Source organism: Triticum aestivum, chromosome 6B (genome assembly GCF_018294505.1).
Source record: "Triticum aestivum cultivar Chinese Spring chromosome 6B, IWGSC CS RefSeq v2.1, whole genome shotgun sequence".
NCBI classification, from domain to species: domain Eukaryota; kingdom Viridiplantae; phylum Streptophyta; class Magnoliopsida; order Poales; family Poaceae; genus Triticum; species Triticum aestivum.
Window position 1 is genome coordinate 41,431,384 of NC_057810.1, and position 11,195 is coordinate 41,442,578.

Here is an 11,195-nt window from a genome sequence, read left to right on the forward strand (position 1 = left end):
TTGTGTCTTGGCTAGTGTATCGTCTCCCCTAAATTAGGCAAAAGCGAGTGTTTGTGATGCTCCCTGTGGTCAGCGATGTACCGACCAATGCCCTCTATCCTGAGCAATCTTATCAGGGCAGGGCACTCATACCGGCGATGAAAGTCTGAAACTCTACTTTCATGCATGGCTTTGCTGATTCATCCCTCCATCCATGGAACAAATAAAGGACAAAAGAAACACATGGAGAAATTAGAAAGGAATGAAGATTACGATGCCTTCGAGGGGGCAGAAAGAGATTAGCATGTGAGTGGGCAGAGGGAGAGGGAGGTGCTACAACTTGCCATTAGCTTGTCACTACTAGGAAAAACCCTATAGCCAGACGCCTAATAGTTGCGCTGGGTGAAGAGTTCGCGTTGCTGGTAGCCTAATAGCTGCGCTGGGTGAAGAGTTCGTGCTACTAGTAAGTAGCACTAGCGCGGGCTAAAACACGTGTACATTTTTAAAATGTTCACGAGTTTCAGAAAATGTGTTTATGACATTTTCAAAAAATGTATGCAATGTAAGAAAAATGATTGCATAATGTAAAAAATGTGTCATACCAATAAAAGGATATACATGACATGTATTTGAAAAAACTTTATTCAAATTTAAAAATGTTTAAGCAATGTTAAACATGTTTATGTAATTTTAAAAAATATTTGTTCCATTAAGAAAATGTAATACATGTATTTACAAAAATGTTACCATGTACTCAAAACAGTGTTGAAAATATGTACTTTTATAAAATATACATAATGTATTTGAAAATTTTCAAAAGTGTATATAAATGTTTCGTGTGTGCCCTAAAAATATACATTGTGTACTGAGAAATATTAGACTTGTGTCAATGAAGAAAACCAGTAAAAATTGGCAAAGAAACAAAAGAAAGAAAAAACAATACGAAGAAAATCAAGAAAGAAACACAAGAAACAAAAGATATAACAAAGAAAGAAACAACCCTAAGAAAACCAATGAAAAAACAAAGTATAGCGATGGAAAAAAGAAAACCAAAAAAATATCTTTGGAAAACAAGGAAGACCAAAAGAAAAACAAAAGATTTCAGGGATTTGAAGTTTAGGGTTAGATTTAACTTTGGTCTATAAGTTCAAGATTTGTTTTGTATTTTTTTTCCGTAATAATATGTCTGTTTTCATCTTCTTATGTAGAGGTCGGGGTATATCATCCTTCTTGCAAAAAAGAAAAGTAGCTGACTCGTGTACATCTCAGTTACAAAGCTCAACGCGGACGGCGTCTACGACGACCATCTCACCGGCTCGCGGGACGAGCGTGACGTCCAGCCGCCGGTCCTGCCCGCACCCGAGGTCCTCAACCAGCTCCCGCAGCGCGAACCGGTACGTCAGCTTCAGCCTGCCCATGCCCCGGCCGCCGCCGTCGCCGCCGCCGTGCGGCAGGTTCTCGAAGCTCCCCGCGAACTCGGTGTCCTGCGGCCCCACTCGCGCCTCCTGGCCCTTGGGCACGTTGACGAGCACGTCGAACTTGGCGTACTCGCAGGGGTCGATGGTGACGTCCACCACCAGCACCTCCGGCGCCTTCTTGCTGCTGCCGCCGCTGGCCCAGGCCTCCTCCGGCCTCTCCACCGTCACGTACTCCTTCCGGCCCTTCTTCAGAGCCACGGGGAAGGAGAGGGCGGCAGGAACGCCTGGCTGTGCCGCCGATCTGTCTATGCCGGTCGCCGGCTTTGGCCGCTTGTCCAGCCACTCGAGTGTCTCCTTCTCCTCGTACGTGTACCCGAGCCTGCCAGCGTCGAGGACGTCGCGGACGCTGATGCGCACAGGCCGCCGCTTCTCGTCGTAGAAGACGAAGCTGGTGTCGCGCCAGTCGTCGCCGCCGGTACCGGTGCCGAGAAAGTCGTCGTTGCCGAGCGCGGTGGTCCAGAGGTGCCACATGCGGTCGACGTTGGCGTGGTGCGAGTAGAAGACGGGGTCGCGGCCGGCCGTGCCGAGCACCCCCATGTCCCCGCCCACCCAGATGTGCACGGCGGTGTGCGCGGCATTCTCGAGCGAGCCGGGGGAGCCGGGCGTGCCGCCGGCGCAGAACTTGTTCCCGTGGAACTGCAGGGCCGTGTCGACGGCCATCTGGCGGTAGATGACGGAGAGGTTGTTCTCTTTCACGCAGGCGTCGTCCGTGCAGAGAGGAAGATCGTTCTCCGCGCCTGGACCCTTGTTGAGGTCCATGACGGCCGTGACGTGCGCCTGGTCGCGGTTGGCGTCGTACAGCGGCGAGGACGCGTTGTTGAATATCGGCGGCAGCATCATCCCATCCGGCGCGTCCCAGTTCCAGTACGGCAGCGCGAAGGTGCTGTCGCCGATGAGCTCGCCGATGATCCGCTCGAAGAAGTAGATGTACATCCGGTGCCACGGCGCGAAGATGGACGAGAAGTGCACGTCGAAGTCGATCTCCGGCGTTCTCGAGGCCGCCGCGGTGACCTTGTAGTGGAAGTTGCAGTAGGCCTCGTGGATGGCGGCCTGGCTCTTGAAGCTGCGCGGGTCGCCGGAGGCGTCCAGATCTCTCATCATGCGGACGCCGGCCTCGTACTTCCTCACGTACTCTGCGTCCGCGGCGACGAGGTGGGCCGGCCGACGCACGCGCAAGGGGCCATTCGGTGGCGGCAGCGCGCTGAAGTCGACGACGTCCTCGGGGCGGTACACGCCGGGGCACTGGAAGCCGTCGGCCGAGACGCACCTGATGACCTTGTCCGTGACGGGCACGGTGACGCACGTGGCCAGGACGGCGTCGTCCGTGGCCAGCGCGAGGCCTCCGAGGTTGATGGCGCCCGTAGCTCCGACCCCGGTGAGGCCGAGGAGCACGTCCCGGCGGTCGAGGCGGCGAAGCACCAGGTCGTCGTCATCGCCGGTGCCGGCACCACGTGACGTGGCTTCGCACTTGCATAACAGGCGGCTGCGGCCCTGTTTGCCGGCCCCGGCCACGGGCTTTCTCGGAGGAAGGCATGCAGAGGCGGCCGCCGTGGAGGGCAAGACGATGAAGCTAGAGCTCGCCATGCCGCGGACACGAATGGAGAACCGTGGCGGAGGAACTTTCCATAAAAAAGGAGTTCAAGATCGAAAATGTCACGTGTACAAAGTAGACATATGCCTACCAGTGTGCAACCAACAAGGGCATGAGACAAGACGTACGCCGGTAACGTCGACGTCGGACGTATCTCTCGTGCCTTTTGAAGATCGGCGAATGGTTGCAATGCACGTGTGCGGATCATTTTGCTGCAAGCTAGGACATGCTATTTCCTGCGAAGGAAGAGACGTCCACGCTCGACGACCAGCACGCCAACTAGTTGCTCGCACCAAATTAACGGTCCAAGCAGTAGTAACCGCGTTCCACGGTCCATACGACAATATGTACGTACGTGTGTGGCCATTGGCCATCGACACGCACCTTCCTACGCCGTGCACTCCTACAAATATCGACGGTGAGCTGCGTCGCAGTCGTGTGTACTAGTATTATCAGTATGAACGACGACGCGCGCTTCAGTTTTCCAATAATATATACTCCCTCTGTTCTTAAATACAAGTCTTTTTAGAGATTTCAATACGAAACTATATACAGATGTATATAGATATATTTTAGAATACTGATTCATTTATTTTGCTTTGTATATAGGCTACATTAAAATATGTTGGGGAACGTTGCAGAAAATTAAAATTTTTCTTACGGTTTCACCAAGATCCATCTATGAGTTCATCTAAGCAACGAGTCAAGGGAGAGAGTTTGCATCTACATACCACTTGTAGATCGCGTGCGGAAGCTTGCAAGGTGATGATGTAGTCGTACTCGACGTGATTCGAATCACCGATGACCAAGTGCTGAACGGACAGCACCTCCGCGTTCAACACACGTACGGGACGGGAGACGTCTCCTCCTTCTTGATCCAGCAAGGGGGAAGGAGAGGTTGAGGAAGACAGCTCCACCGGCAGCACGACGGCGTGGTGATGGTGGAGAGGCAGTACTCCGACAGGGCTTCGCCAAGCACACAACGGAGGAGGAGAGGTGTTGGGGAGGGGAGGGCTGCGCCTTGGAGGGTGGTACGGCTGCCCTCCCCTCACCCCTCTATTTATAGGGGGAAGGGAGAAGGGGGCCGGCCCCCTAGAACCCATCTAGGGGGGTGCGGCGGCCAAGGGGAGAGGGGGAGAGGGTGGCTTGCCCCCCAAGCCAAGGGGGCGCCCCCTCTAGGGTTCCCCCCTCAACCCTAGGCGCAAGGGCCCAAGGGAGGGGGTGCGCCCAGCCCACCAGGGGTTGGCTCCCTGCCCCACGCAGCCCATGTGGCCCCCCGGGAGGGGTGGCCCCTCCCGGTGGACCCCCGGAACCCTTCCGGTGGCCCCGGTACAATACCGGTATGACCCCGAAACTTCCCGGTGTCCGTTTGACAACTTCCCATATATAAATCTTTACCTCCGGACCCTTCCGGAGCTCCTCGTGACATCCAGGATCCCATCCGGGACTCCGAACAACATTCGGTAGTCACATACTAGTCTTCCTAATAACCCTAGCGTCACCGAACCTTAAGTGTGTAGACCCTACGGGTTCGGGAGACATGCAGACATGACCGAGACGCTCTCAGATCAATAACCAACAGCGGGATCTGGATACCCATGATGGCTCCCACATGCTCCTCGATGTTGTCATCGGATGAACCACGATGTCGAGGATTCGATCAAACCCTGTATACAATTCCCTTTGTCAATCGGTACGTTACTTGCCCGAGACTCGATCGTCGGTATCCCAATACCTTGTTCAGTCTCGTTACCGGCAAGTCACTTTACTCGTACCGTAATGCATGATCCTGTGTCCAACACCTTGGTCACATTGAGCTCATTATGATGATGCATTACCGAGTGGGCCCAGAGATACCTCTCCGTCATACGGAGTGACAAATCCCAGTCTCGATCCGTGTCAACCCAACAGATACTTTCGGAGATACCTGTAATGCACCTTTATAGTCACCCAGTTACGTTGTGACGTTTGATACACCCAAGGCACTCTTACAGTATCCGGGAGTTACACGATCTCATGGTCGAAGGAAGAGATACTTGACACTGGCAAAGCTCTAGCAAAACGAACTACACGATCTTTTATGCTATGCTTAGGATTGGGTCTTGTCCATCACATCATTCTCCTAATGATGTGATCCCGTTATCAACGACATCCAATGTCCATAGTCAGGAAACCATGACTATCTGTTGATCACAACAAGCTGGTCAACTAGAGGCTCACCAGGGACATATTGTGGTCTAAGTATTCACACGTGTATTACGATTTCCGGATAATACAGTTATAGCATGAATAAAAGACATTTATCATGAACATTGAAATATAATAATACTTTTATTATTGCCTCTAGGGCATATTTCCAACAGTCTCCCACTTGCACTAGAGTCACCAATCTAGTTACATTGTGATGAATCGAACACCCATAGAGTTCTGGTGTTGATCATGTTTTGCACGCGAGAGAGGTTTAGTCAGCGGATCTGCGACATTCAGATCCGTGTGCACTTTGCAAATCTCTATGTCTCCATCTTGAACATTTTCACGGATGGAGTTGAAACGACGTTTGATGTGCCTGGTCTTCTTGTGAAACCTGGGCTCCTTGGCGAGGGCAATAGCTCCAGTATTGTCACAGAAGAGTTTGATCGGCCCCGATGCATTGGGTATGACTCCTAGGTCGGTGATGAACTCCTTCACCCAAATCGCTTCATGCGCTGCCTCCGAGGCTGCCATGTACTCCGCTTCACACGTAGATCCCGCCACGACGCTCTGCTTGCAGCTGCACCAGCTTACTGCTCCACCATTCAACATATACACGTATCCGGTTTGTGACTTAGAGTCATCCGGATCTGAGTCGAAGCTAGCGTCGACGTAACCCTTTACGACAAGCTCTTCGTCTCCTCCATAAACAAGAAACATGTCCTTCGTCCTTTTCAGGTACTTCAGGATATTCTTGACCGCTGTCCAGTGTTCCTTGCCGGGATTACTTTGGTATCTTGCTACCAAACTTACGGCAAGGTTTACATCGGGTCTGGTACACAACATGACATACATAATAGATCCTATGGCTGAAGCATAGGGGATGACACTCATCTCTTCTTTATCTTTTGCCGTGGTCGGTGACTGAGCCGAGCTCAATCTCACACCTTATAACATAGGCAAGAACCCCTTCTTGGACTGATCCATTTTGAACCTCTTCAAAATCTTATCAAGGTATGTGCTTTGTGAAAGACCTATGAGGCGTCTCGATCTATCTCTATAGATCTTGATGCCTAATATATAAGCAGCTTCTCCAAGGTCCTTCATTAAAAAACACTTATTCAAGTAGGCCTTAATGCTGTCCAGAAATTCTATATTATTTCCCATCAAGAGTATGTCATCTACATATAATATGAGAAATGCTACAGAGCTCCCACTCACTTTCTTGTAAACGCAGGCTTCTCCATAAGTCTGCATAAACCCAAACGCTTTGATCATCTCATCAAAGCGAATGTTCCAACTCCGAGATGCTTGCACCAGTCCATAAATGGATCGCTGGAGCTTGCATACTTTGTTAGCGTTCCGAGGATCGACAAAACCCTCCGGCTGCATCATATACAGTTCTTCCTTAAGATGCCCGTTAAGGAATGCCGTTTTGACGTCCATTTGCCATATCTCATAATCATAGTATGCGGCAATTGCTAACATGATTCGGACGGACTTCAGCTTCGCTACGGGAGAGAATGTCTCGTCGTAGTCAATCCCTTGAACCTGTCGATAACCCTTAGCGACAAGTCGAGCTTTATAGATGGTGACATTACCATCCGCGTCTGTCTTCTTCTTAAAGATCCATTTGTTTTCTATCGCTCGCCGATCATCGGGCAAGTCTGTCAAAGTCCATACTTTGTTTTCATACATGGATTCTATCTCGGATTTCATGGCTTCAAGCCATTTGTTGGAATCCGGGCCCGCCATCGCTTCTTCATAGTTCGAAGGTTCATTGTTGTCTAACAACATGATTTCCAGGACAGGGTTGCCGTACCACTCTGGTGCGGAACGTGTCCTAGTGGACCTACGAAGTTCAGCAGTAACTTGATCCGAAGTACCTTGATCATCATCATTGTTTTCCTCTTCAGTTGGTGTGGGCATCACAGGAACGGTTTCCTGCGCTGCGCCACTTTCCCGCTCAAGAGGTAGTACTTCATCGAGTTCTACTTTCCTCCCACTTACTTCTTTCGAGAGAAACTCTTTTTCCAGAAAGCATCCGTTCTTGGCAACAAAGATCTTGCCTTCGGATCTTAAGTAGAAGGTATACCCGACAGTTTCCTTAGGGTATCCTATGAATACGCATTTTTCCGACTTGGGTTCGAGCTTTTTAGGTTGAAGTTTCTTGACATAAGCATCGCATCCCCAAACTTTTAGAAACGACAGCTTAGGTTTCTTTCCAAACCATAATTCATACGGTGTCGTCTCAACGGATTTAGACGGTGCCCTATTTAAAGTGAATGTAGCTGTCTCTAGAGCGTATCCCCAAAATGATAGCGGTAAATCGGTAAGAGACATCATAGACCGCACCATATCCAATAGGGTGCGATTACGACGTTCGGACACACCGTTTCGCTGAGGTGTTCCAGGCGGCGTGAGTTGTGAAACGATTCCACATTTCCTTAAGTGTGTACCAAATTCGTGACTTAAGTATTCTCCTCCACGATCTGATCGTAAGAATTTTATCTTTCGGTCATGTTGATTCTCTACCTCATTCTGAAATTCCTTGAACTTTTCAAAGGTCTCAGACTTGTGTTTCATTAAGTAGACATACCCATATCTACTCAAGTCATCAGTGAGAGTGAGAACATAACGATATCCTCCGCGAGCCTCAACGCTCATTGGACCACACACATCGGTATGTATGATTTCCAACAAGTTGGTTGCTCGCTCCATTGTTCCGGAGAACGGAGTCTTGGTCATTTTGCCCAAAAGGCATGGTTCGCACGTGTCAAACGATTCATAATCAAGAGACTCTAAAAGTCCATCGGCATGGAGCTTCTTCATGCGCTTGACACCAATGTGACCAAGGCGGCAGTGCCACAAGTATGTGGGACTATCGTTATCAACATTAAATCTTTTGGCATCTACACTATGAACATGTGTAATATTACGCTCGAGATTCATTAAGAATAAACCATTGACCATCGGAGCATGACCATAAAACATATCTCTCATATAAATCGAACAACCATTATTCTCAGACTTAAATGAGTAGCCATCTCGTATTAAACGAGATCCAGATACAATGTTCATGCTCAAACTTGGCACTAAATAACAATTATTAAGGTTCAAAACTAATCCCGTAGGTAAATGTAGAGGCAGCGTGCCGACGGCGATCACATCGACTCTGGAACCATTCCCGACGCGCATAGTCACCTCGTCCTTCGCCAGTCTCCGTTTATTCCGCAGCTCCTGCTGTGAGTTACAAATATGAGCAACGGCACCGGTATCAAATACCCAGGAGTTACTACGAGTACTGGTAAGGTACACATCAATCACATGTATATCAAATATACCTTTGGTGTTGCCGGACTTCTTATCCGCTAGGTATTTGGGGCAGTTCCGCTTCCAGTGACCCTTCCCCTTGCAATAAAAGCACTCAGTCTCAAGCTTGGGTCCATTCTTTGACTTCTTCCCGGTAACTGGCTTACCAGGCGCGGCAACCTCCTTGCCGTCCTTCTTGAAGTTCTTCTTACCCTTGCCCTTCTTGAACTTAGTGGTCTTATTGACCATCAACACTTGATGTTCTTTCTTGATTTCAGCCTCTGCTGACTTCAGCATCGAGAACACTTCAGGAATGGTCTTTTCCATCCCCTGCATGTTGTAGTTCATCACAAAGCTCTTGTAGCTTGGTGGGAGCGACTGGAGGATTCTGTCAATGACCGCCTCATCTGGGAGGTTAATGTTCAGCTGGGTCATACGGTTGTGCAACCCAGACATCTTCAGGATGTGCTCACTGACAGAACTGTTTTCCTCCATCTTACAACTGTAGAACTTGTCGGAGACATCATATCTCTCGACCCGGGCATGAGCTTGAAAAACTAGTTTCAGCTCTTCGAACATCTCATATGCTCCGTGGTGCTCAAAACGCTTTGGAGCCCCGGTTCTAAGCTGTAAAGCATGCCGCACTGAACGAGGGAGTAATCATCAGCACGAGACTGCCAAGCATTCATAATGTCTTGGTTCTCTGGGACGGGAGCGTCACCTAGCGGTCCTTCTAGGACATATTGTTTCCTGGCAGCTATGAGGATGACCCTCAGGTTCCGGACCCAGTCCGTATAGTTGCTGCCATCATCTTTCAGCTTGGTTTTCTCTAGGAACGCGTTGAAGTTCATGTTGACATTAGCGTTGGCCATTGATCTACAAGACATATTTGCAAAGGTTTTAGACTAAGTTCATGATAATAAAGTTCTAATCAAATTATGAACTCCCACTTAGATTAGACATCCCTCTAGTCATCTAAGTGTCACACGATCCGAGTCGACTAGCCCGTGTCCGATCATCACGTGAGACGGACTAGTCATCGTCGGTGAACATTCTCATGTTGATCGTATCTTCCATACGACTCGTGTTCGACCTTTCGGTCTCCGTGTTCCGAGGCCATGTCTGCACATGCTAGGCTCGTCAAGTTAACCCTAAGTGTTTTCGCTGTGTAAAACTGTCTTACACCCGTTGTATGTGAACGTAAGAATCCATCACACCCGATCATCACGTGGTGCTTAGAAGCGACGAACTGTAGCAACGGTGCACAGTTAGGAGCGAACACTTCTTGAAATTTTTGTAAGGGATCATCTTATTTACTACCGTCATCCTAAGTAAACAAGATGCATAAACATAATAAACATCACATGCAATTATATAGTTGTGACATGATATGGCCAATATCATATAGCTCCATTGATCTTCATCTTCGGGGCTCCATGATCATCTTGTCACAGGCTTGACACCATGATCTCCATCATCATGATCTCCATCATCGTGTCTTCATGAAGTTGTCACGCCAACGACTACTTCTATTTCTATGACTAACGTTTAGCAATAAAGTAAAGTAGTTTACATGGCGTTATTCAATGACACGCAGGTCATACAAAAAATAAAGACAACTCCTATGGCTCCTGCCGGTTGTCATACTCATCGACATGCAAGTCGTGAATCCTATTACAAAGAACATGATCTCATACATCACAATTCATCATTCATCACAACTTCTGGCCATATCACATCACATGATCAATCGCTGCAAAAACAAGTTAGACGTCCTCTAATTATTGTTGCATCTTTTACGTGGCTGCAATTGGGTTCTAGCAAGAACGTTTTCTTACCTACGAATCACCACAACGTGATTTTGTCAACTTCTATTTACCCTTCATAAGGGCCCTGTTCATCGATTCCGCTCCAACTAAAGTGGGAGAGACAGACACCCGCCAGCCACTTTATGCAACTAGTGCATGTCAGTCGGTGGAACCGGTCTCACGTAAGCGTACGTGTAAGGTTGGTCCGGGCCGCTTCATCCCACAATACCGCTGAGCAAGAAAAGACTAGTAGAGGCAAGTAAGATGACAAAATCCACGCCCACAACAAATTGTGTTCTACTCGTGCAAAGAGAACTACGCATAGACCTAGCTCATGATGCCACTGTTGGGGAACGTTGCAGAAAATTAAAATTTTTCCTACGGTTTCACCAAGATCCATCTATGAGTTCATCTAAGCAACGAGTCAAGGGAGAGAGTTTGCATCTACATACCACTTGTAGACCGCGTGCGGAAGCTTGCAAGGTGATGATGTAGTCGTACTCGACGTGATTCGAATCACCGATGACCAAGTGCTGAACGGACAGCACCTCCGCGTTCAACACACGTACGGGACGGGAGACGTCTCCTCCTTCTTGATCCAGCAAGGGGGAAGGAGAGGTTGAGGAAGACAGCTCCACCGGCAGCACGACGGCGTGGTGATGGTGGAGAGGCAGTACTCCGACAGGGCTTCGCCAAGCACACAACGGAGGAGGAGAGGTGTTGGGGAGGGGAGGGCTGCACCTTGGAGGGTGGTACGGCTGCCCTCCCCTCACCCCTCTATTTATAGGGGGAAGGGAGAAGGGGGCCGGCCCCCTAGAACCCATCTAGGGGGTGGGG

General features: G+C 49.2%; 1 protein-coding gene across 1 annotated transcript; it reads right to left on the minus strand.

The window, feature by feature from the left end:
* Positions 1-1,119: 1,119 nt before the first annotated feature.
* LOC543156 (polyphenol oxidase I, chloroplastic) lies at positions 1,120-3,092 on the minus strand. The gene has a single exon (XM_044554760.1). The coding sequence runs from the start codon at positions 3,039-3,041 to the stop codon at positions 1,245-1,247; it is 1,797 nt and encodes a 598-aa protein (XP_044410695.1). The 5' UTR covers positions 3,042-3,092; the 3' UTR covers positions 1,120-1,244.
* Positions 3,093-11,195: the final 8,103 nt, after the last annotated feature.

What these genes read in the sequence shown, in the direction of transcription:
- LOC543156 (XM_044554760.1), bottom strand. Translation starts at nt 3,041, where the DNA reads ATGGCGAGCTCTAGCTTCATCGTCTTGCCCTCCACGGCGGCCGCCTCT.